General features: G+C 45.2%; 1 protein-coding gene across 1 annotated transcript; it reads left to right on the plus strand.

Annotated features, from left to right (window-relative positions):
* The first annotated feature begins 1,339 nt into the window (after positions 1-1,339).
* Positions 1,340-19,438, plus strand: LOC144100989 (uncharacterized). The gene is made up of 12 exons (XM_077633949.1): positions 1,340-1,406; positions 4,211-4,529; positions 6,018-6,033; positions 7,357-7,451; positions 8,993-9,187; positions 10,124-10,346; positions 12,771-12,924; positions 14,312-14,424; positions 15,227-15,365; positions 16,366-16,548; positions 17,769-17,894; positions 18,988-19,438. The coding sequence occupies exons 2-12, from the start codon at positions 4,235-4,237 to the stop codon at positions 19,195-19,197; spliced, it is 1,749 nt and encodes a 582-aa protein (XP_077490075.1). The 5' UTR covers positions 1,340-1,406; positions 4,211-4,234; the 3' UTR covers positions 19,198-19,438.
* Positions 19,439-27,383: the final 7,945 nt, after the last annotated feature.

Below are 27,383 nucleotides of genomic sequence, written 5' to 3' on the forward strand. Positions count from 1 at the left end.
AGCCGCTGGTAATCCGCAAATAAAGGAAAATGAACAAGTACGCGAACCTTTATCCCTCTATAGACAACACACTCACTCTATGGTGAAAGCTGCCTGCCTCCGTCCATTGACGATGATCCTCTCCATAATTTTTGCTAGCCAGGCGGCAGCCGTTTGGGTAACGACTTTTGGTAACGAGGTGCTTTTCTGATTACCACCCACACAACTTAATAATCTGCCAACGCCTATCTTTTTTACAGTGTGGTTATAACCATTACCGAGGTGGCCGCTGCAAACAGCATCCCTCTAATTTCTCTTTTTATTATCAAATCACACTGCTGAAGTGCGAAGTTATACTAATCCTAAACACGCTTGCCCAAACTGTTTGACAAAACATTTTAGCCATGCGAATGCCGAGTTCCGCTTTTTGCTCTTTCAAAGCATTTGTCTCTATTGTGAAACATTTGGAATATATAGAAATTGGTTAGCCGAATGGGAGACGTCTAGAAAGGAGCCATGAAAGAGTCCATATGTCTTGTGTTCTGCGCATAAAGCTTGCTAGCATCCGGCGCACTTCTCGGCCACGGCACGCTTTGCATTACAGGTACATGATGTAATAAATATCCTGTAGTGCGATTCCCACCCACTGACTATCTGTTCAAAGACAAAAACAATCGAACTCAGGAAAGCAACATAAGGTATAGTGCATGCCGTTAGGAAAGGAGGATAGGAAGGTAGAAAAAGAAGAGAAAGCAAGGAGAATTCAAAGCAGTGCTATTCCTTCAGAGGCGACAGCAACAATGCGGTGCCTTTGGCTCATTCACGCAACCGGCAGCACAAATTCCTGGCGAGCCGGCCGCAGTTAAGGTGATAATGTAGCGTGATGATGATAATAAGAGAGTTGATTATAAATGAAGTCATTGTATAGAGAGCCTATAATGCATATTTTATCCTCTCACATATCTCCCATAACCAATGTTGTGCTGTTCTCGAAAGACATGTTCCACTCTCGATGGCTCAGAATTACGCCATTACGGATTGAAAATTCCGTCTTTAAATCTTGATCCCATTTAATCTCAAGCAGATAGTTATTATGGGTTGTATATAAGGTTCATTGCTTAACCTTATAATGAGAGATCAGAGTGCCGGAATGTTTGCAATTTTTTTTTGCATGGACAGTAGTGCTCAAACATATTCGATACGAAAACTAGGGCTTATAGAGAATTTCTAGAACTTATTTGCTGAGCCCTCTAGTGCATAGTGATGAGAAGGTTTTCGATACGAAAGAACGACGAAGTAACACAAGCTTCGACCCCTGCGCGCGCGTTGGGTTACAGCACTGCTAACGGCCTGAGCAGGCAAATAGCCGCTGGACACTTGGAGCGAGGACGAAGTCTTCTCGGAGATCTCTTGTTTGACCTTACTTGGTAAGCTATTACGTCGTCATTTAGCACCTGAAGGGCCCATTACCAAGGTTGTACTGCTCTGTACTGCTCTCGAACGGCATATTCCAGCCTCGATGGCTGAGTGGTGGCGACTTCCGGTTATTCAGCATGGCGTCACTAGACCGCATCTCAGCCGCGGCGGCCGCATTTCGATTGAGTCGAGATTCAAAACATGCCTTCGCGCTGCATTAATATTAATATTAATTGGTTTTTCGGGAAAGGAAATGGCGCAGCATCTGTCCCAAATATCGTTGGACATCTGAACCGCGCTGTAAGGGAAGGGATAAAGGTGGGAGTGAAAGAAGAAAGAAAGAGGTGCCGTAGTGGAGGGCTCCGGAATAATTTCGACCACCTGGGGATCTTTAACGTGCACTGACATCGCACAGCACACGGGCGCCTTAACGTTTTGCGTCCATAAAAACGCAGCCGCCACTTTCGGGTTCGAACCCGGGTCTTCCGGATCAGTACCCGAGCGCCATAACCACTGAGACACCGCGGCGGGTGCATTATTACTGAGGAAGGAATTTCTGTCTGTAATTGCATTCTTCGTATTCTAACACCTAGCACCGTAAACTAGCACTGTAGATTTTGTATGATCGGCTCCGCAGGCAGGTGGACAGCAGCGACCACTCTAGACCCGCAATGCAGACCTCGCGATAATTCCACGAAAACATAACTGTTGTCCTCTGCTTCCCCTTTCTCGAAAACGCGAACTTCTGCACGGATCTCCTCGCAGTCCCGTCCAAGTCGCCACTCGACTTGCCCTCACTGCTTCGCAAACAAACCGCGATGCTAAAGAGGTGAAATGCGTGCAACGCTGTCGTTGCATAAAAAGCGAGTATCAGTAGGATGCTCACGCAAAGCCGGAACGCTGCCTGCAAGGTGGAAGCCAATTTATGTAGTTGCGACGCCATATATTACGAATGCGCCACGTATTTTCTCCTCAATATAGCACTCCACTTGGTTGCTCCGATTGCAGTCGTGTAGGCTATTTTACTCCGTGGTTTGGTCATAATGCAAAATCCTTCTTCAGTCCCTGGATAACGCAATCATAACGCGTCTGGGCAGATTAAATACGATAGCTTATGTCATTTGCAGAGTGACAACAAGGCAGGGAACTCTGTTATTGCCGTAGACTACTCTGCCTTTCAATTGATATTGTTATTGGGAAGTATACTTTGCCACTTGCACCAGTATCTCCTGCAGTATTACAACTAAAACATGTCTTTGTTTTTTTTCCTTTAGTGAGAGCTTCCGAAACTGTGCCTTTCTCTCACATTGCCCAAATATGTTACTGAGCTGCGGACGCAATGTTTTCACAGGCAGAACCCTTCTTGTTGCATTTATTTTTATAGGCTTGAGTCTAAAACTAGGCAAGGAAGTTTTCGCAGTACGGAATCCATAAGCAAGGTCAATTTTTAGATATTCTAAGACACCAGAGACGATCTTTAAAGGTGATCTTCATCTTCTTTTCTTGGAACTTGGAAGTTGGCCCACACCTAACTTCCCAGAAGGACCCGCCAAAATTTATGAAGTAGGCCGACCCAGTAAATGGGTTAAGGTGGATAAGTTGATTATCAGGCGGGTTAGCATAACCCCATATGATAATCTAATGGAAGCTACTCGAACATTCTAGCCCTCTGATTTTCAAATTTGGCGTGCTGAGGACGTCATGACCCACTCGACCAATCAGGAATTTCGCGTTGGAGACACCGCCTGGTTTTATCAAAACGACCTCCTAACGCTGTCTCATTAAAATGCGACAAAATTTTTTGTCACCCTATCGTAACGATCAATTTTTGTGTAGTTTCGCAGAATCTTTCTCAACTACTTTTCTGCGCAACCATTGCCAAGAGAAGAGACACCGAAATACAACAGAGAATTGTTTTGTTACTACAAGTTCATATCTCAAGTACTACAAAAAAATCTAGTGGACGGCACAATATGTTTTGTGTTTTTCAGTAGGAGTACTGCTTCTGGCGACCCATCTCAGCTAGGGTAGTGAGTGACTGTGCGCGGCAAGCGATCCTGGCGTCAGTAAAGAGTGCGACTTCCGACTACGGGGAACTATTGCATCTGCCACTAGCAGCTGGTGCTGAGCGACTGCATCCCGTGTTCCCTATATAATATACCAATCAGCCTGAAGACGCATGCCTAGTGCTTCGACACGCAAGGACGGCGGTTTCTGTACAACCTTCCGAGCCTGTTTCTGCGCCATTTTTGTCGCTATATTCTGGACGCTATTTCCTCAGTTGGCTTCAAAGAGACACTGGAGATCGTACAATATTGTTTTGGCAAAACTCACTCCTTGAATTTGTGGTGGGTGTGCCTCAGTTTTTACGAAGTTAAAAACGCATAAATTGCTGACAAAATTACACTTAAAATTTGCCTTTCATTGGATTCAAACCCATGTCGTCAAAATCTAAAACAATTCCATCATAGCGTTTTGGAAGTGGATGGTCATGTAACCTAGCCTCTAAAGTGTGCGCCACGGAAAAATGAACTCCTTTTACAGCGCAAACGCTTGGCGGTAAGGATAACTATATTTCGATTTTTTTTCTGTCTTATAATATCTCCGATCTCAGTTAACTATTTTCGCTTTCAATAGAATGCGGTAATCTATCGATACAAGAGAACATCAATTTGACCTCAACGTGCCATTAAAAATGATGCGCTCATCGCGTCTCCCGCCTTGTTCGCACCATAGTTTTCCAATTCGGTAGCACCGCTAGCTAAGGTCTTCGGACAAGTATCGGCATAACTTTCCCTCTCTTTCGTTTCCGCAGGTTGCCAGCTGCTTCTGTGGTCTAATGGCGAACGCCGGTGCCTATCCTTCCCCCGGTGGCTTAGCTCAGCCGAACGCCATGCGGTTTGCCTTTCAACCAGCACAGCAGGCCGCGTATGGAACGCCGAAACAGACTCCGCACGCTCCGGCGCCGTACACGCCTGTTGCGCCTGCGCCGTACACTCCTGTGGTGCCTGCGCCGTACACTCCTGTGGCGCCTGCGCCGTACACTCCCCTGGCGCCTGCGCCGTACACTCCTGTGGCTCCCGCCCCGTATCCAGAGGCCGCTCAGAGCCAGACGGAGTCTTACATGTCGACAAGTACGAAACTTCGCCGACAGGCGGCGGTGTCTGAATCCTGTTCAACTTTAAAGGCATTTGATGCCAATTACGGCGCAGCGCATAGTGGTTTGTTCAGAGTCACCGTGAATGTGATGATGACCAAAGCTTGGTGGCTGAGAAAAATCAATGAAGATCATTTTCTGGTGGGTGTGAGGAGCCCTTCAACTGTTAAAAAAATGCCGGATGTTTTAGCGTGATTACACCAAATGTGAATTAGGTGTGCAAGTCCATCGTTTTTCGCTTCAGTAGTGGTTCGAGGCTCAGTTTTGAAGGTCAAGCAGGCTTCAGACAAAAATGGGCGCATTCGGACAAAAGCTCCGTCTGAAGGCTATTACGCTATAGTGTTAATGGGTTATTGCCCATATATGCGGAATCGGTTGTTCATTATTTTACATCATAGATCCCTGGGAGTCCTCATACCTCTCCTGCTTCAATGGTGCAGCGGTTAAGTAATGCGCCACTATCCTGCAATGACAAGTGCTACCACCGGTGGCACTAGTGAGGCCCAACAACATCTCGCACGACCAATCATTAAACGAACTGCCACCTGCCATGGTGGGCAGTCTACTTAGCTTGGATGGCTGGGCAAACCGACAACGGCAAAATTGGCACATTGGGGCTCTGGCATTAGAGCACTAAAAAGCGACGCTTAAGGATACAATGCAGAACGAGCTAGTTGGCCCATGTATTTTATTTGGTCTTCGTGCAAATCTGAGCTGGCGCTGAGCACATTATGGGTGCAGGTTAGTTGTAATGTGATCACCTTCATACTCATATAGAATCTACGCGCAGAAAAACTTGTAGCGCACGAGCATACGTAAACCCAACCACTCTTTAATCGCTCCTGTTATACTCTTTCTATGTTCTTAATGTACTCGTCTTCGACATTGTTGCCTTACCACCATGTCATTCTGGTATACTCTCCGCATATCCTCTCTATGCTTGTTTTCTCATTCTCCGGCTATTATGCCAGTTAATAAAGTGTAGTGGTGCTGAAAACCAGGAAACTGAAATTAAATCTGAGTACTGTCGGAATATGACGAAGCAATGCTATACAGTTGCTGTGAATCTTTGTAGCAACGAAACAACTAATTTGATATTTGCCGTTGTCACCTAGGCCTCTTTTTTTTACTACTACCGATCAGGACTCAAACGCGGACGTCTAGTAAAGGGTCTTGGCGAAAAAAATTTCCAAAATTTTTATGAACTTGCACCTGCCTCAGTCGTTTTCATAAAAATATATTCTTGAGCTCTTTTGACACCGTCAGTGGGGCATCTCTTTGCAGAATTGTGCAAGACACGCTGCTTGCACAGCGCAGTTGCAGGCAAATACGTAGAAGATAAAAATTTGTTCATAGGAGAAGCTTTGAATTCTGGACCTGTAGAGGGATGATTATTCTCAACACAGTTTACTCCCTCTTTGAGCGTTCGAGTTGACTGATAAACCTTCTTATCGTTTCCTTCCAGTCTGGAGAGATAAGCTGTAAGTAATGCTGCCATATTGATCCACAGGGCAACATTCTTCTCTCTGTTTCTCGCCTTGCACGTGAAAAACTTAGTAAGCAGCCTGACATTAGTTATATCGCTGGTCGCTATCGTCATGGTGCAAGAGGAAAACACCCTCATCATAGTTTCATGTTACAATGCTATCGCACACACCCATGAAGCCTCGCTCTTTAACCACCAACCCCGAGCTGTACTCGTCATGGGAGATTGTGCCAATATCCTCAATGACGAGTCACGCTCGATCGTCCCGATTTTGCGCTGTTTTCACCGCTAAAAACGATTTACTATCGGAAATTAAGTTTTTTGCAATTCTGAGCACTAAAGTGCGCTAGTGTTTCATGAAAAACGCGTTTCGTGAGTTAAGTGCGTGTTTTAAGCCTGACAAGTCATCGTTACCGAAAATTGCCAATATAGTTAAGTGAATCTGGTACATTTTTTGGGGAATTAATTTGGCGGCTAAACGACCAGGTCGGTTAAGACCACTAGCGTGGCTTCAGTTGTACATAGGTGCGTTCACTGTTGCCTTAACGCGTGATAGTCAAGGGCGATTAGTAAGAACTTTCAAAGCAGAGTAAATATCTGGTAAGAAAGCAATTTCTACAGTCGTAATTGTAAGGACAAGCGCGCGACTCCAAACAAATGCTCTGCAGTTTTCGCTTATTGAACTACAATGTTTTCTGTTCGTTTCCATTTGTTAGCTTGCTGGAACATCGCCAGACTTTGGTAGCCACTAAGCTATCAAAGCTGCAGGTACTGTGTTTTCGGTGAACAAGTTGCAGCCATGCATAGAGCAACTTTTTACATAAGTCATATTTAAAAAAATTAGTGATACTCTTTACTTTTCTTGCTATAAACTGAATTAAGGAAGCCTCATTTCTTAGCCTATTCAAAACTTGTTTCCCTGTAAGGTCACTATTTTTCCTGGGGAGTGCGGTGCAATCACGCAGCTGAAAGTAGTGCAGCAAAATTTGCGAGATTTCTGAAAAAATCGTCTGCTTTTGTAACGAATGTTAAACTTGTTATAGATCTCGTAGAGACCGTTCACTCGAGGCATAATTCTTTCCAGGGTCGCGACACGTAATTCCACACCATTTCGCACAAATGAGCGAGAAATCATTTCTCACAATCAATACAGTAGGGACGGGGCATTGTTAAGCCTTGTTTTGTACAGTGGAAAAGATGACGAGCGATGGCGGGAGTTGCGCATTTGCAGAAACAATGAAGACATTTTGTTTTTAATATCTCGCTTTCAAGGCTTCCTTCACTGCTCTCGTCTTTCGTCACCTGTTCTTCCTCACAGGGACAAGCCGACCTTGCTCAAGACAGTCATGACCGTTGTCTTGTTTCTTGTTCTACTCACCGCGGCCGTCGTCTGCGTCGCAATACTCATGAACGGTAAGCAGTCTGAACTGTTGGATGACAGCGTATCTTAGCCTGAGAGATCCGCACCAAAAAATAGTTGGCGTCTTTAGACACCTTTAGCATACCGTGTACCGTGTTACCATTACTGAAGTACCGGGAGCCAGCCCACCGCCAGTGAGCTCGCTCTGATTAGTCCCGGTGCTGCAGGCGCGTGTGCAGCTGCCGGGTGCCTGGCACCATCTGGCGCCGTTAAGGTGATTTACGCATTCGCTTTGGTTTTGCGTGGGCTCCCGGTACTCCGGTACCGGTAAAGGTCGATAAAGGTAACACAGTCTGTTAGTGACGAAAGAAAAAGGCGCCGACCAAAAGAAAAGATGGGATGACGTTTAGTGTTTCTTTTTGGAAACCATCTGCTGTGGCGGTATCTGTTCTCGATTATAAAGCTCCTCTTCGAATCAAATTAGCCTCTGCCATTATCGGGTGCAGGTGAGCTTTAAGGAATGCCTTAGTGGTGAGCTCCAGATTAATTTTGACCACCTGGGAATATTTAACGCGCATTCAAGCTTGCACTATAGAAATGTTTCTGTATTTCCCCAAATCGAACAGCATAAGCCGCAACTACGCTTTAATCCAAATCGTCCTGAACAGCGAAATGCCTTACCCACTGCACAGCAGCGGAAACTTCTCCTGTGTTCAGCCCTAATGTATGCATGCATTGATGACGGTGCAAAAGCGTCTGAATCGCTTGTATTTAAAGCACCCGGCTAGTCAGAACTGCTTCTTGCGCCGACTGTTCTACGCATAGGCAACGGCAGTGAATTACTAATTTATTGCTGACAAAATTCATTTAAAAAATTTTTCCACCGCTCAATTCAAGCCATGATGTCTGCATCGAAGACTGCAACCATCATTCTGAAGTCCCGCCGCGGTGGCTCAGTGGTTAGGGCGCTCGACTACTGATCCGGAGTTCCCGGGTTCGAACCCGACCGCGGCGGCTGCGTTTTTATGGAGGAAAAACGCTAAGGCACCCGTGTGCTGTGCGATGTCAGTGCACGTTAAAGATCCCCAGGTGGTCGAAATTATTCCGGAGCCCTCCACTACGGCACCTCTTCTTCCTTTCTTCTTTCACTCCCTCCCTTATCCCTTCCCATACGGCGCGGTTCAGGTGTCCAACGATATATGAGACAGATACTGCGCCATTTCCTTTCCCCAAAAAAACCAATTACGTTAAAATTCATTCTGAAGTGAATGGCGATGTAGCATAGACTCTGGGACCGTTGCCAAAAATTATTGTAGACGAACTGTCTCCTTGACAAATCAGCTGGTATTGACAAGACTTGCATTTCATTTTTTTGGTCGTTTCTTGTTTACATTAGGTCTACTATTGATGAGAGTAGTCTCTCCTTGAATACAACGCAGCAGTCTATGAATACAGGCTATCTTCAGTTTGTCGTCAGAGTCCCGCTAATGACTGCAGATCGCGCTCATAATCACAAGTCCACTACTTCTTGAACCAGCATTTGTATACTTCTATTTATAGTTCTATATTATTGTGCTGTTAAACTTCCGTCCAGATCAGTCAGCCTCTACCACCGAGGCGACGAAAGATGTCTTCAATGATCTGAGCAGCCACGGAAAGCCGGACATTTACATCGGGCTGACGACACCTCCGAAGACCTCCAGCGTGCCTCCCCCCGCACCCACGCTGCCCCCAGAACCCGAGACAACCAAAGGGAGCACTGCGCCTCCAACCATCTCGCCGCGTGACGGTCAGTACTCTTCCCAAGTTTCATTGCGGCCCAGCTTTTTTCCTGTTTGGTCCCATTATTTCCTTTTAGAGCGGTACGGGCTCTATAAACTTATTTTCTCCTAGTTCACAATGTTGCCGGTGGCGTCGCCCTGTCTGCATAACCCATTCCACAGCATATATATATATTTATATATATATATATATATTTATATATATATATATATATATATATATATATATATATATATATATATATATATATATATATATATATATATATATATTGCCAGGGGTGCACAAATCTGCCATTTCGGACAGACTTGCCTATAGCCACCCTTCTTCCACTCTACGTTGGACTCCGTAATTCGGAGTAAGCCAACTGGGATAACCATTTATTGCCCGAACTCTAACGCAAAATACGCTACTCCTGAGGCACAGTCCGCCCGATGAAGCACAGGACACTGCGGATATCTGTACATGTTCAGTGGTAATTCGGTGCAAATAGCAAATAAGCAAAGTGGCAGTGGGAGTCATGCGTGGCGCCATCATCGATCGATCAGTCGTGTTGATTGATTTATTGATTGACTAACTGATTTATTGATTGACTGATCAATCGGTCCATTGATTTACCGATTGATCGATAAATCGACTGGTTGACTGATTGTCTGACTCACTGAGTGCGTGTGTGAGAGTGATTGACTGATTTGACTGGCTGATTGACGAATTGAATAATTCATTACTTAACTAACTGCCTGAATTATTAATTGATTGGTCGATGATTTATTGATTGATTAACTGGCTGACTGATTTATTCAATTGATTGGCTGATTGACTGATTGCTGTACCGGTTTATTTCAATTGATTGATTGGTTGATTGATTGATGATTGATTGATTGATTGATTGATTGATTGATTGATTGATTGATTGACACTGTCGGTCTTACGTTGCGCGCAGCCCTAAACGAGCGGCCCATGGTGTGCACGATGGGGTCTAAGCTGAACAGTGGGGCCATGCTCCCAGATGATGGTCTCTGTGAATACATTTTCTACGACTCGATGTACAAGGACGGCCGGAACCTGCTCCTGAATCCCGCGGGATTCAAGAAGGACCTACTGGTCTTTCTTGACGCTTACAACACGTTTAAGACCACAGCTTTCGGCATCGGCTTCGCCTTCAAGTAAGCAAAAGCCGCCATATATAAAAAGAACCCTCTGCTGAGAGATTTCTGCCTGTAATAGTCTCGCGGAAAAGCGAATATAGAGTTTGACATCCCGCGTTGCAAGTAACTGATTACTTGTAATCAGTTACATGTTCTTAGTTTTTGTTATTTATTTCAATTTATTTGTTTTAAATACGTTTAAAGGCACTCTTTTGACGGTACTACGGAAAGAAGGGGGCTGTAAAAATACCCTATTCACAACCTAACACTAGAGAAAAGGAAGGTATTTTATTTAGCCTATCGAGGAAATTACAAATATTACAAACGCAAGCATCAGCACAAGCAAATACAATGATGCCAACAGGCAAGTCACTAGTAAGTCACAGTAAGCCAACAGAAATACCGCTCCGCAAATTTCCGGGGTGCATAATGAATCACCGCAAGAGGTTCATGTTCAGATCAAGTAAAAGAATGGCACTATTAAGAATGTGGATTTGGTTAGTTATTTTCAATGCGTGAATTAGCTCTTGAAATATAGTTGTCATACACGCTACGGTAGCAATATTCGATGGCAGCTAGTTCCACTCGATGGTCATACGTGCTCTTAATGACTTCGCGAAAAGGAACGTGCAGCATGGGGCGCTCATAACTTTTCAAGTATGATCAAGACGTGGAAAATTGTCCGCGGGCTCCTGAAAAAAAAATCGCCATGAAGCGATGAGTGATAACAAAGCTTATGAAAAGTGAAATATGTGCAAGTTCGCGGCGGGAAGACAGCTGGACTCAGCTCGGGTGGTGACGACGATGATGGTGATGATTGTGTTCGTGAAGATTATTTTCCGTTGTCAGAACGTTCAATGCACACATGATAGTCGAGCATATTTTGGTTTAGTTCATGGGGTTTAACGTCCCAAAGCGACTCAGGCTGTGTAGGATGCCGCAGTGAGGCGTTTCGAAAATTTCGACCTCCGGGGTTCTTTAGCGCGCACTGACATCGCACGGTACAAGTGCCTCTAGCATTTTATATATTTATTTTTTTACCTTTTTTCGGAAATTTCGACCTCCTGGGGTTCTATAGCGCTCACTAATATCGCGCAGTGCCTCTAGTACTTTATTTATTTATTTGTTTACTTACAACACACTGCTAGCCTCATCCTGGAGGCTTTTGCAAAACAGGGATAAATTGTATATACACATGAAAAACGTGTACAGTCAGGTTACTGCAGGAATAAAAAGATAATATAAACAATAATAGTAAAAATAAAATCTTGGCTGCAAAATAACTTGCAAAAAGAAAAAGGCAATGCAATAGAATGCGATAAATCGCGCATTGAAAACCCAAAATAAAAACAAACAATTCCAAAACAGTGCATTTATTCCCATTCTAGATTTGAGAATCCTTCCAAAGAAGCCTGAAAAGAATTAGAGGTGACCACATCTTTTGGCAACGTATTCCAAGCTCGGATGGCTTGCGGAAAAAACGAAGAACGAAGCATTTTGCCGCCATCAAGATGCGACCTCCGCGACAGGGATCGAACCCGCATCTTTCGAGCTTAATTTAAAGGTTTCTTTTCCACTGCCCGAAAAATCATCCTCTGTGGATGTTAGTGCTGACAAATTGGCATTGAAAACAGATGCAGCAAATGTTAAGGAAACTTCTTGTCGGGCTAGTTGGTAATTGATCATTGTAACTTGAAGGCGCCAAAACCAGACACATACAGACACGCACGCACGCACCCGCGCACACACACGCACATACACACACACGCACACACACACACACACACCACGCACGCACGCACACGAGAGAAGAGAACGGGCAGAGCGCCCTTATCTGGCAGATCGATGTCCCCCACAACTACCAAACCACTCACAGCTTTCTTCATGTCCTTTCTTGTTTCTTTGAGCAGACTGTTGAGCATGCATATCCAGAGCTGTTCTGTCATCTAGGATGACAACCTCTTGACAGACCAAATGTTCTTATCAGCCAGCCAGGCAGGATATTGCGTGCGACAAGCAGTGCGTAGAAGATCGTTACGCAGGAGAATTTGGCGCCTCAGCTGAGACCTCAGAATCCTGCTTATTCGTTTCCCGTGTCTCCATGACGGTAACACTGGGCGAAAAAGGGCACTCACTTCTGCGGGAACCAATCTATTCTTGATGCACAAAGCGATTCTCCTTGTTCGGCAGGTGTTGTCGACAACGCGTGTAATCATTCGTCAATAAAGCTTGGAGACAACACAAAAATAGAAGGGCCCACTGTATTAGCGAAGGTCTTTGGTATTGGCCACACACAGCCACAAACACCCTCAGGGCTGCGTTGAGTCTTGTTCTTATCGTCATAGTGTTGCGCTGCTCACATCTCATTAGCACTGATGGACAATGCAAATAAAGTCCCTAAATAGCTCTCTAATGGCTGCATGTGATTGTTACGTAACGCAGAGGCACGAAACACCTTAAGCCGAACCTCAAAGGTAGCGGTCAGTCGCCGCTGGCCTATTTCTGGGATCGCGGCATCTTTCATTTTGGCATCCTGGACACGCCTACAAGAAACCTGAAGGAGACGGAAGTGGACGTGGCCATAGATTGCCTCAAGGTACGCACTCGCAAGAGAACAGCAGTTCACAATTGGCAGCGAGGTGCTGGAAGTGGTAAAGGAATACGTCTCCTTAGGGCACGTAGTGACTGCTGATCCGGATCATCTGAGGGAAATTACTAGAAGAATAAGAATGGGGTGGAGTGCATATGGGAGGTTCTCTCAAATCATGAATGGCAGTTTACCAATATCCCTGAAGAGAAAAGTGTACAACAGCTGTATATTACCGGTACTCACCTACGGGGCAGAAACGTGGAGGACAACGAATAGGGTTCAGCTCAAGTTAAGGACAACGCAGGGAGCTATGCTAATAAAAATTATAGATGTAACGTTAAGAGACCGGAAGCGAGCGGAGTAGGTGAGGGAACAAACGCGGGTTAACGACATCTATAGTCGAAATCAAGAGGAAGAAATGGGCTTGGGCAGGGCATGTAATGCGAAGGCAAGATAACCACTTGTCCTTAAGGATAACGGATTAGATTCCAAGAGAAGGCAAGCGTAGCAGGGAGCGGAAGAAGGTTAGGTGGGCGGATGAGATTAAGAAGTTCGCAGGCATAGGTTGGGCGCAGCTGGCAAAGGACAGGGTTAATTTAATAGACATGGGAGAGGCATTTGCCCTGTAGTGGGTGGAGTCAGGCTGATGATGATGATGATGGATGATGATTGTAATCACATTAAGAGGGAGGTCAGTGCAGTTAACTCTTGATCTTGCTGCTTGATCTTAAATACGTCAGTTGAAAGTGGTTGAAAAATGCCCCCGAAGTGTCTTCGCAATGTTGCCTTCTTGAAATTTGAAGCTTTGTTGTTTCTTAAAATACAACACAAAGGAGTGCTCAACAGAGGAGCGAAAGGCACAGAACATGTAAAATATTTTATTTGTGCGCTCTAGATAGCATCGAAAGGCGCACAATGTGAAAAAAAAAAAGTTTGGTCGTGTGCTGAGAGGAGATGGACAGACGCCTAATGTGTAGAAGGCACGCACCATTCAACAACGATTATGGTAGAAAAGAGACAAAAGCTCTCTTACGAAGTAGAAATACGGCATATTGCTACTTCGATGCACTAATTGAGCAGTACGCTCAATTAGTGCATCGTTAGCTTCACCCCGCCAGTCTTTGCTACGGTATAGACCTCACCCTCTGTCCGATCTGTACAAGCATCGCAAACTGCCAGAAGTTTCGGCGGGTCAGCGGTAAGTTTGGCCGGTTATTTCCGGCAGGGACCTGCGCTGCGCAGTGCTTGCAGAGAAAAGGATATTCGCTTCTTGTTCGGTTTTTATACGAGAAGGTTGCAGCGGTAGTGGCCGCGAAAGTGAACTGAATAGGGTTTTCCTACTGGATGCTCACCGTCTGCTGCAAGTGTAGTTATACCGCAATTTTTGTTTCAGGAAATCGACAGCCAGGCCGAGACACAGAGGAATGCCGGCCACCCGTCCTTCATTTTCTTCGCAGTGGTCCTCCTGAACTACACCCTCGAAGACCACTACGAGAGAAGTTTTAAGTGAGTAGTGCTGGCGCGAATTTCAAGAATCAGAAAGAGGGAAGAATAAGTCCGCTCGTACATGTTTAGACAGAAGTACTTCAGTTCTGGGGGGGCTGCAGTCATCGTTGGCACAGATTGCATAGACATGTCACGTTGAAGAGAACAGGATGTGGAGGAGCCTGCAATCCCACGGCCGGGCAGAAACATCTGCACCATGCCCAATAGCACCACACCCCGATTGGGTGTCACCGCGTGGTTGGACGCCGGTTAAATCCGAAGCTAGCGATCATCACTACCGCATTTGCGAAGCCAGCACATTTGATTGTATGTGCGTTCGCCTGACGAGTGAACAGTGCAGTTTATTATGCATTTTCGGTCTCATCGTGTATTTTAGTATCGCCATATAAATGAAGGTCCTTTCAAAGGAGCGCCTCTCCACAGAGCGCAGACTTAATAAAGAACTTTCTCCCGCGTGCTTTAATTCAGATTTTAAATCAAAGTTTCTAGCCCACCTTCTTTGCAACCGCAATTTCCTCTGAGCGATGGGATCAAGATATTTCCGCTCTAGACGTAGTATACACAAAAGCATTTCTACCCGTCGGCTGTAGGCTTCTGAAACCAGAAAGAACAAGTTACCTATCTGCTGCTCCAGTGACGCCGCGGAGCAGCCTGAAAATTTGTTGAACCTGCCATGCCAAAAAGGTCTCATGCCCTACTGGAGGTTTCTATCGCTGGGAGAGCCCTTTGCCGAACAGTGGGCGTAGTGAGGCTGATGTCGATCATGATGACGAGAGCCTAAGCATCACTCTTGCGTGCGCAGGAACGTCTACCAGCCGGATGTGCTCATCGCCCAGGGCCACTACTATTCCGGCGACAACACGTTCGCCGAATGCCGGGTTCTTCCTCCCACGGTTGTGACCAGGCCCCAGGAAGCCAACAACAGCTACCAGCACGACCTGGTAGGCCTGAATGCTTTCTCCGTTCATTCTGCCTCCGGCTATTATCTACTTGTAGAGAATTTTGTGCATTGGAGATTTTCCGGCAGTGATAGTGTCCGTAGCGAGCACGACACGAAAAAACTGACATCAACATCATGTGGAGAAGTGGGCTGAAACCTATTAAACGCACGTGTGATTAATTCGTACCCACCTATAAGCACATAAATATATCACGTCACATGAGAATCACATCTAGCTGGTGCCTGCCTAACAGGAAATTAACTCAGCTGGCATTGTAACTCCCACCAGAGAGGGTACATAAGCGCACAATTAGTTACCGCAACACGTCGCAATTCAATGAGACCACTTTGCCGGTAAAATAGACGCCACATTACGTCATGAAGGACAAATTCTACGTGCGGTAATAAGAGGTTTCTCCATTGTTTGGGTTGTAATTGCATCCGTAAACGGGAAGCGCAATCACCTAGAACTATACGCACATTGAGGTGTTGCAACCAGCGCTATAACCAGAGTTGTAATCACTCTGTGGGCTAGAACTGTGGCCTGTTTTTTACTGGAGCTTTACTGTGACGCCAGTCGCTTATTACATCTCTTACCTCAAGGTCACAATGGGTTATACAGGTATGGTCGGACACAAGTTAAGAAAACAGCAGTTGTTAACAAGGGGACTTGGTCTACGGTGTCCTGTATTCCTCCGCTAGCCGATCACAACAGTAAACGAAATCAACTTTTCAACGATTGGCTTTATCAAACAAGACATGCATCCAACAAAATTCTATAGCTTATAATTTGTTTCTTCTTATTAGCTTCTTGTTTTAGTAACAAGAAAAGTTTTAGCAACGGACTACTTTTTTGTCGTGAAGGAATTCTATGTGCCGGCCCTGAATTTTAGGGGAGCTTCACTGCAGACTTAAGTTGTATCCGACTATGGCCACTAAAATTGTAGCGAATGGCGGAATAGGCGCGCCGTTACTGACGCCAATTCACGTATGCCCTCCAGACAATGGCGGTCGACACCATCCGCAAACTGTCGAGGCTGACCAGGCGAGACAAGCGGGCGCTCTGGGCTGTCTCTGTCACCATGAAGGGCCGCTGGACCTCGCCTCTGCCCGGAAGGCCCCTGGAGTTCCTCGAGCGGTGCGCCCACAACCCAAGCGGGACGTCGTTCGGCAGCTACGCGGAGGTGAGCCTCTATTATTCCCCCACAATGCCCTGAAAAGGTCAAGAATTGAACGTGGTGTGTCTCTTGAACATCTGTACATTACTTTTCAGAGATCGCAAATTGAACTCAACACGGTCTCTAGTTGATTTTGCTCGAAACATAAGTGAGCTCACTGATGCTACGGCAATTGTTCACTTGGGTGACATGTCCGTGAGCGCCCCTTCTGTTGATGTACGGCGGAAAAGAAACTGACCTTTTAGGCGCTTCAGAGGCTTCGTCTTTCAGTTCATGGCGTTTGTTTCTGTACTTTTTTTTTTTTGGGGGGGGGGGGGGCTGAAGTTTTCTTGAGTCCTTTTCTTATTCAAATGTATTTTTCATTGCTTTGTAAGTTCAGTTGCCTTGGGGAAAGAGTGCTATGGCTTGTCGTTTGTTTGTCTTCAGGGATGCTAATTATGAGGTTGCATCAGCTAAGCATGTAAGATAGACTGATGTGAGGAAGCCGTGCACAAATAACCTTGGATATATTGGAAACTAACCGAGTCTGATATCGCATGCAGGCAAGGGTCCGTACTTTCATTGCTGTCTAGAATATGATGCCTTTCGGTCAAGAACCTTTTTGAACATGAACGGTCCTTTGCATGGTATGCTTGGTCTTTCACTTTCATTTGAAGAAGAATTTAAAATAAAACTTCAACGGCGCCAACGAATAGAGCCAATTCTGCTTTGATTTTTCGCCAGTGTGTCGAGTATTTTACATTGCCCTTTATTATTGCCCGGTTAAAAACTAGTTTGCAATTCATAAATTACTCTTTCCAGACCATCCCAAGAATTTCAACTGTTGCGGCCAACAATACATTGTGTCCGTTATGATACATTTGCGTGGATCTTGTGTTTGACCTTTACAAAAAGCTCATCGTTCAGGAAAAAAGAAAGACCATTGCATTTTGCAGCCGAAAACGAAGGCAAACCCTCAGTGCCTAATACCAGTTTTGCAGCGATAGCTGCATCACGATTTCGAGCCTTCAGCGTGTCGGCGCTGCCATTCGGTGGCTGCGCCGCCACGCTGTCACGTGGTTGGTCACGTGGTGCAGAGCAGCTGCCGGCGGCGTGGCTGATCACGTGGTTAATCACGTGGTTGGTCACGTGACCAAGTTCCACTCAGCCAGATGTAGCTATCGCTTCACTCCAGGTTTAACCAGAGCTGAACCACCGCCATTTTCTTTCTTTCTGTGCCGCACCAGATCTGCCACGACCCAGCCTTCGAGCAGCACTTCACCTACAACCCGGAACAGGGTGCCGTGCTGGCCAGCCACGCCACCGAACGGCGGGTTCTGTCCTTCGATAACGAAAAGGGCTTCTGCAAAAAGGTGAAGCCACGGTTTTTTATTTTATTCAACTGGTAAATGTTGCCTCAACATTGCTAAGAAGTGGTGTGAGGGGGTGGACTCTGGAAAGCGGTGGTATTGAGACCAGTCGAAGAAGTTGAGAGATTTGAAGGACGTCGAAAGAGCAAGCATTCTGCGGTACCCCTAACCAACACCAAAGGGTAGCTAGAATTCGAATAAGTTTAAATGCAGCTTTAGAAAGCCGATAAGAGTAAGTGAAAGACAAGCCCCTTCAAGGGGATCCAAAGCGATCATCGCTTCCTTTTCACATTTGCAGACAACTCTTACATCGCGAACCTGTGGGCGAGTATAGGCAGAAATGATATTAATATCAAGTGAAGCCGCGCAACGGCAAGAGACCTGCAGCGCTGTGATTTTGTCCCCTTGCCTCCTATTGGTATCGGGCCTTTGCGCCTCTTGCATCAGTTACCGGCACTGGGCGAGATTCCTGGGAAAGCTGTTCAATGAGCATTAGTTAACACTATAAGGGATGTGCTTCAGAAATTCGGTACAAGGCGGAAATGCGTTATAACGAGGAAGTTCGACCGACCTGCCCACGACTCCCTTAAAAAAAATTCTAGACAGTCTATAGACTGTATATAGACTTCTGTCAATAAACTCTACAGACAAGCCCTAGAGAACCGTTCATAGACAATACAATTACTATAGACAGTCTATAGACAGACCAACAATTGACTTTGATATAGATAGACCATCTATAGATTTATGACCATACACTTTTAGTAGACCTTTGTCTATAGACAGTCTATAGACTATGAAAAGACAAAAAGAAATATCTATAGGAAGGCAATAAAGTCTGTAGACTGCATATAGACCATTTTTGTAAGGGCTGGCGCAAAACAACCCACAGATGTTATTGGAGTCATATGTACGTCCACTCGACTCTGCCAGTGTAATCCCACCTGTAACATTCAACATCTCAACTCTGCCAGTGGTTTTATTATTGTACAGGTGATGTTTGCGGTGGTAAAGGCGATGGTAGTGTTGACTGTAATGCGGTAATTTTACCACATGCAGTTTATTTTCCTCGCGTTTTTTTTTAATTTTGCGGCAGTTATGCAGAATTCAGGGCGAGCAACCCGATCAACGATTCGGCATCGCCGCGTTCGACCTTGACTACGACGACTTCTCCAACACCTGTGCCTCGATGAACAAGTACGGGAGCTTCTCGAGACTGCGTGCGCTTCGAAGAATAGTGGAGTTCTTCCGGACGCACTTCAAGACAGACACCGACGAGGCCGCCTGCCTGCAGATCGTGGTCTGAGCCCTTTTGAGGACTAACCGGTTCGCCGGGAAAGTCCGCTATGCTTCCTCCCCCAACACTCACTACTTCGTATAAAGTATGGGGTGTAGAACGACTAAAAGGCTTTCAGAAACGTCTAATGAGCAGTTCCATTCTTACAATGTTGACCGTCGACAACCTTAGAAAGCGCGTACATTGTGAAAGCAACGTTGCGTAAATTTCCTCATTGTAAAGCAATTATCAATTGCAGATGTCAATAACGTCTTGTGTGTCTGTATGTAAATAAAGCCCACATGCTTGTTTCTGGAAATAATTTGACAGAGCAAGAGGACCGAGTGATATTCTCGTCATTGACAACTTCCGCAGGAACATTTGTGAAGAGACCGACTCATTCAAGGCACCGGAATGTTACATTTGATATACTCGTAGCCGATGTCTACTGCAGGCTTTTAACACTTTGCAGCACCACCAAAAAACCTTCACTTCATCGGGGCGCCCGTTTCCTATTTCTTCACCGTAGAAGTCAGGTCGTGCTTCACCCCTGCACTGACCTTTGCTCACTCCTCCCGGGGCAATTCCTGAAGTATTACCGATAGAAGAGGTTTCTCGAAACTCATGATCTGCAATATGCCATACAGTGTGCTCGATGTGACGCTCATTTCGGCACAGAAAAGCGTCCATTATATTTAGTTCCAGAGTTTTCGATCAAGTTAAACTCCATCTTTGGCATGAATAAATCTGGGAAATCGACATTTCTTTCCTATAGTAGTGGTAGTAGTTGCCCTCAAGAGGATAATCGCCCATAACCCCTGCAGGAGATTGGAAAAGACGCAGGCGGTGATTTACAGGTGCTCAAAATTCTAAAATAAAAATATTATTAAACTAGTATTAAAAATTAGAATGCAGATTTGTTGTTGAAATTGAAGTAGTATTACTTGAGTTTCCTGTGGCTGCCGTCCACTCTTCTTTCCCTGTTCAGCTTCGACTCCGTGATGTACTGCAGAAGCACCAACTGGAGATTAGCATAAAAAACAGGAGCTCCAACCGAGGAGGTAAATAACGCGCTTCATTCAGTGTAGCTTGTGCAGGATCAGTTTTAAGGACATCATATGCTTCAGCGTAGTATTTCTACCCACCATAGCAGTTCTGGTACATCCGATTACGCTTTATAATTTCTCTTTTCGCCTGTTCACACAACATTCACTGTAATGTCATCGCTGCAATGTCATTCTCTTATTGAGAGCATGTATCTCTAGAGAAAGTTATCTTAATGTATCTCTTTAAAAGAATGCATCTCCGAAAGTTCAAATGGATCTTATCAACTAAAAGTTAACTTGTAATCTATCATTCTATATTTGTATAGCATGTTAAGTATTGTCATATTGTCTGGGGAACAACACGAACTAATATTCATAACGTTTTATTAACTACAAAAAAAATCCCCTGAGGTCAATAGCATGTACTTCGTATCTGGCACATCCAGGACCATTATTTTCAATATACCGCACCATGACTGTAAGGGCTCATTCAGTAGTACGGGGTGATTCAACTATACAAATCTCAGGTACACAGTCACACTGCGTTTTTAATGGACCTGCAAAGCTATGCGAAAATACGATTGTCCACAATACAAAACACCATGGACGCTGGTATTCGCCTTGTCCAGGCACAAATTACTCTCCTTTTTCTTTCCCTTTCCTCCTTCCCCAGAGTAGAATAGCAGGGGTCCCTTTAGCGCTAGCCAACCTCTCCACCTTTCCTTTCATTACATTACTTTCTCTCTCTCTCTCTCTCCCTCTCACGGGTTTCAGACACTAATATACGCATTACCATCATATTTCAACAGATACACATTCACTAATCTATTCATTCGATCCGCACCTCTCCTGCTCCATTAAAGGCCTTCTCCTCTTCCTCCATTCGATCCGCCTCATATAACAGCATCAAAACCTTGTCCCGTAAAAAAAATAATAAACACTGGTTTATGGCCGTTTAACGTCCCAAAGCGACTCAGGCTATGCGGGACGCCGTAGTGAAGGGCTCCGGAACATTCGACCACCCGGGGTTCTTTAACGTGCTCTGGCATCGCACAGTACACGGGCCTCTAGAATTTCGCCTCCATCGAAATTCGACCGCCGCGGCTGGGATCGAACCCGCGTCTTTCGGTCAGCAGGCAGCCAAGCACCATAAGCACTGAGCCACCACGACGGCAAAAGAAAAACACTGATGTGATCAAGTAACTTATTGTATTTGTATGTTTGTGTAAACTGTACAGAGATCATGCTGATGAATTCTGATTATAATGTATGTATCGCATGTCCATGTCTTCTCTTCTTTTTTATTTTATTTTTATTTTCATTTTTGCTGTGACCTGCCATCACCGTGTCTTAACTGCTGTAGGAGAGGGGAGCTTCGTCAAGCCGCGTGCGGGGCTTTTTCCAGTCTCCTCAGCCATTTTATATGACTGGAATAAAAAACTGAACTGAACTTAACTGAGTGATGATTAGTGTCGTTGTAACCCTTTTCTGTTGTCTAATAGCCCCTAAACAGTCAGTGTAAAATATGGGGTTGTCTCATAGACACCAAGATATTTATAGCCTCCTTAGTATCCCGTACAGCGTACTAATAGTACTGTACTGTAGTATAGCGTACAGCTTCATCATAAGTGGGTCCGGGTGATCAGAGATATATTCGCGATGTGTGATGTCAATCAGAGTTCGAAGCGTCCGCTTCTCTTTACGACGTAATTCAGTCGTCTTGTTTATAGTGTTTGTGTTTGTAGTGTTGGGGCGTGTATTCTTGTGGTATTTGTTTGATTTTTTGCTCGTATGTTTGTAGCCTAATGAGGTTGCTGCTCGTTCTTCAACAGAGCAATTATACCAATGCATGTACTAAAGCTTGTAACTGATTATAGCTTTGAAACTTCATCACTGACGCCATAAAAAGACGCTCTATTTCGTCGGTCGCTCCTGAAACTGCACCCGCTTGCCATTCCTGTTGTAGTCATTGTCGTCGGCTTTGTCTCCAACCTGTTAAAGGTGCACTGAATGGGAATCTGAACTCGTCTTTTTACCGCGGTAACTCAATCTACACGTTCCGAGCATTTTTAGAAACGTCGAATTATTGTCTTGAGCGCCTGAGTTTACTCATTTAAATCGGATAAAACGTCCCGGCTCCCGCATTTTTTTTAACCCAACGCTGACGGTAGGAAGAGTCAACCAACACGTCGAGTTCTTTTCAGCCAGTCCCGTGGTGGCTTCGCTTTCGCTTTTATTTAGTTTTTTTAAGTTTGTGTGAATAAACAGTCCTAGTCGCAGACCACGCAGCCACAAATTAGGCCCACGAAAATAAAAAATACGCGTGGACTCCTTGTTTTACGTATCACTCCGCCGATGTCAGAGCGGCAATACGCCATGCGACTGGCTGAAAGGGCAATCCATGCGTTGGGTGACTCCTACCTTCAGCGTTGAGTTTTAAAAAAATGGCAGGAGCTGTGACGCTTAATCCGGTTTAAATTTAGGGAAATCGGCTGCACAGATAATAATTCGACGTTTCTAAGAATTCTGGGAACGTGTAGATCGAGTTCCCACGATAAAAACATGTGCTCGGTTTCCTCTTTAGTGTGCATGCGCAGATTCGACGAAGAAGAAGGGCAAAACACTTCCGCTTTCGAGCTCAGCGCGTCCTTAGCTGTAAGGCAACGCTAACGCCGCAACACGAAAACAGCTCCTGGACGCCTGCGGTGAGGACCTGCATCCCGGGAAGAATCTCTTCGTCACAAAGGAGTCGGTGAGTCAATTCATCGTCCTTAGTCGAGCAGGACAACCTTAGGTCATGTCATACTCCTGCTCGAAAGGCATAATCCCGTCGCATTGGCTGGGTAGTATGGGCTTTCGGCCACTAAACATCAGTTCGCCGGATGAAATATTGGCGGCAGCTGCCGCGCTTTGACGCAAGCGAAACAGAAAACAGGCCTACGTGCTGCTGTTTACCCGCCGCGGTGGTTCAGTGGTTAGGGCGCTCCACTACTGATCCGGAGTTCCCGGGCTCGAACCCGACCGCGGCGGCTGCGTTTTTATGGAGGAGAAACGCTAAGGCGCCCGTGTGCTGTCCGATGTCAGTGCACGTTAAAGATCCCCAGGTGGTCGAAATTATTCCGGAGCCCTCCACTACGGCACCTCTTTCTTCCTTTCTTCCTTCACTCCCTCCTTTATCGCTTCCCTTACGGCGCGGTTCAGGTGTCCGCCGATATATGAGACAGACACTGCGCCATTTCCTTTCCACAAAAATCAATTATTATTATTATTATTATTATTATTATTATTATTATTATTATTATTATTATTATTATTATTATTATTATTATTATTATTATTATTATTATTATTATTACGTGCTGTGGGAAACGAAATCAGCTAACAAGTGTACACGTGCTCTAATTCTAGTGATAATAAAAGGAATGAATTCGACGGCCACCCAAAGCGTAGGACACGCAAAAACTATCACATAAAAACTGTCATTCAGCACAGAAGAAGTCTCGCATAAAATCGTGTTATGTTCTATCTTGCATAGGGGTTCATGTGCTGCACGGTCAATATGTTCTACCAGCGGGGCCCTAAGTCTGTCGCAGAAGTTCCTGATCCTGGTTAAGGGAGACTATTGATAATTCCATCCAATTTTCGGCTCTTAGGAAAGGTTGATTCTGTATTTCGCTTCCTTCCTACGCTGTCTTTGTTCGGCAACGAAAGAATTTACCATTGCTGAGAAAATTGGATTTAAAAATTTTATTGTCCCCTGCGTTCAAGTTCATAGCGTTCATCGAAAAAGGACCCCGTGATACTCTTCCGCAAGTGAGTGGCATTTTGGCGTTGCCTCAGGGATCCAGAACAAGACAACTGTCCTGACGTCACCGCAGCTTGATGCAGAAAGGTGCCAGTGGTAGTGACGCCTGTTTTTAATTTTTAATCGTTTCTAGCCGATAAAAACTCTGTTAGCAGTGAAAGTGTCCACATTCTCATCAGAACGCCGTAATCTACTGATACAGCGCAACGTGAGCTTGTTCTGAATCTCTCCTAAAAACATTCAAGGGGGCACTTTGTCGACTTAAAGTGCGGTGAGGCGGCAGCCTTTAGCGTGTTTTTGCTGCTTGTGTCGCTGATGCGTGGTTAAGATGTTAAGTACACAATTTTTTGTGAGTCTTAAACGCTGGAGACAGTGGAGGGCGTTTGGGAGGCATCCGTCTGATTCGACGCCTTTCCGCAAACACTCTCCATCGTCCTTACGCTAGACACAGTATTAGTGTGAGCAGAGAAAAAGAAAGAAAAATAATGTTGCCAGCCTTACGCTAGACAAAAATTATTGTGGGACTGTAAAAAGAATGAAAAATGAAGTGTCCCTGCCCGTGCCCTTTACGATAGACAAAGATTATTTTGGGACTATGAAAAAAGTCGAAACATAAAGCCACTAAGCATAACGGGCTAGACATTTACTAGGTTGGGCCGCCGCGGTGGCTCAGTGGTTACGGCGCTCGGCTGCTGGCCCGAAAGACGCGGGCTCGATCCCGGCCGCGGCGGTCGAATTTCGATGGAGGCTAAATTCTAGAGGCCCGTGTGCTGTGCGATGTCAGTGCACGTTAAAGAACCCCAGGTGGTCTAAATTTCCGGAGCCCTTCACTACGGCGTCTCTCATAGCGGAAGTCGCTTTGGGACGTTAAACCCCTATAAAGTAAACTATATACTAGGTTGGGGCAACCTCAAAAGATTTAAAATAATAAGTCCCTCCTGCCGAGGAGAACTACATGTGCGTCGACAGGAAGTAGTGTAGTCGTTAGCACGCTCTGCTGGTGGTTCGAATCCCGCCGTGAACAAAGAATTTTTTCTTATCGAGTTCACGTCATTTGATTGGCATCTATAGCGTGACAGATTTCGTGGACGGACAACGCCTTAAAAACGGTGTGTTTAACGCATCGCCCGCCTTGTCCATCTGGCAGCGAAGCGGCCGTTGGCTAAGCTATCTAAGGCTTGCTGGCAAGTAACGGCTCGATTGCCTTTTTCTCTTTGTGTAGGTTGCCAGCTCTGTGGTCTGAATGGAGAATATCGGTGCTGCCTGCCCTCCCCCAGCGGGTTTCCCTCAGGCAAAGCAGGCCCCATATGGACCTGCCATGGAAGTTGCCGGCAGCCAGATGTCGTACGTGCCCCTGGCGCCTAGCCCGGACCTTGCAGTCGGCCGTAACCAGGAGGAGTCTTACATATTAGCAAGTAAGAAACTGTGCCGAAAAGAACTGCTGTCTGAAATTGCTCAGATCGTCCCCAAGAATTCAAAGTTACTTATTTTGAAACGTAGAGCTCCAATAAATTAGAATGGCAAAGGACCGTAATAGGACCGCAAATTAAGACACATAAAAAAATAAATAATATTGCTATTTTACTTTACCATACTCAGATCGAGCTTTCCTAGCCAAAGGAAGGAAGGTTATAGAGTCTGACAGTCCGTAATTGCTCCATTCGGCCGAATGGTGATTAATAATAACTAAGATAATTCGGCGAAAATAACAGTGACTGAGAAAAAACGAAAATGGGTACGGCTGACTAAGCAAAAATGAATATGACCAATGAATTACTCAGCAAAGAACAAAGCAAAGTCATTATTAGTTGTCACCATTCGGCCGATTGGCACAATTACGGACGCTCAGACTCTGTAACCTTCCCTCCTTAGCCAAGAAGAGAATGGTAAAGTATGGTAAAGTGAAATAGCGATTTTATTTATTTCGTATAGTTCTTAACTTTTCGCCGCGGTGGCTTAGTGGTTACGGCGCTCGGCTGCTGGCCCGAGAGACGCGGGTTCGATCCCGGCCGCGGCGGTCGAATTTCGATGGAGGCGAATTTCTAGAGGCCCGTGTACTGTGTGATGTCAGTGCACGTTAAAGAACCCCAGGTGGTCGAAATTTCCGGAGCCCTTCTCTACGGCGTCTCTCATAGCCTGAGTCGCTTTGGGACGTTAAACCCCATAAACCAAACCAAACCAAGTTCTTAACTTTTCGCTCAAAATTTTCTGTTGCACGTCTCAAGTTGAGCAAAGCAATACATGGCAAGGTATAAATTATAAATTATGAGCAGAATACAAAAAGTTTAAGAGAAGCAAATAAATGTAAAAGATAATACCTAATGGTAACACATTGTCATCGCATAATTATTATTAGGTTTACCCGTAATTTATTTGCCCGTTTTTAATGTGGCGATTTTTCATTCACTGAACAGGTTCGCCATTATGTTCGGGCGCTGTCTCTGATGTTCGCTAGAGTCTGACGGCAATGTGACCTCATAACACTTTTAGCTTTGAAACGTGGCAGTGCAGGAAAGAGGGACGAAGCAGTCAATTATGCTAAAATAGTTTGTTCACACTTAGCGCTAATATAAAACAGCGGTAGAGCCTCTCAATCGACCAGCTTTACTCCGATACTATTGCAGCACTTTATTGAATTGGCATTTTATTTAGAACTTCATTGCCTTTTAGAGAGTTGAAGGTGTCTGCTGAAACTTCTTTTCTTTTTCTTCCAGTCTGGAGAGATAAAATGTAAGTACTGCTTCAGTGATGGTGCACAGCGTTAAAAGATCATTTCTCCGTTCTCGGCGCGGAAACTGGAAATCTCAAAAAGGAACATTGCGTTGGGTGGTTTGCCGCTCCAAGAGAGCCAACCTTCGAAGCACTGTCCCAATTATTTATCTCCTCTGGGATACCATAGTACAACATGCTCACGCGAACAGATTTTAAAAAAAATCTTAACTCGAGGAACACCCTCTGCGCCATGTCCACGATTCTTGGATATCAATTTTAATTGCGAGTCAACTGCGGAATGTTTTAAGATACTGTAATAGAAATATTGAAGGCAATGGTCCAATCGTCCGATGCGTAGCAACATCTGTCTTGTAAACTTTGTCCTTCGCAAGCATTGGGTTGTTAAGACTGCCATATAAAGTCAATGGGGAAAGTTTTTGACAATAGCAAAAAGGTTACTAGCGATAATACTAGGAGCATGCAGAGGGGATATCGGTCTTTGTATCTAATACTTGTCAAGGTGGAGTCCTACGATATGTGAAAAAGTTGTCTTCACGAGCAACTTTTCGTTTAAAAATGCGATTGCCTAGAATTTTTCAGTATGTAGGTGTCCGCATTCCGCAGAGCCCTCTTGGGATGTTGCAAGAGAAGGT

The sequence above is a fragment of the Amblyomma americanum genome, chromosome 8 (genome assembly GCF_052857255.1).
Source record: "Amblyomma americanum isolate KBUSLIRL-KWMA chromosome 8, ASM5285725v1, whole genome shotgun sequence".
Classification (NCBI taxonomy): domain Eukaryota; kingdom Metazoa; phylum Arthropoda; class Arachnida; order Ixodida; family Ixodidae; genus Amblyomma; species Amblyomma americanum.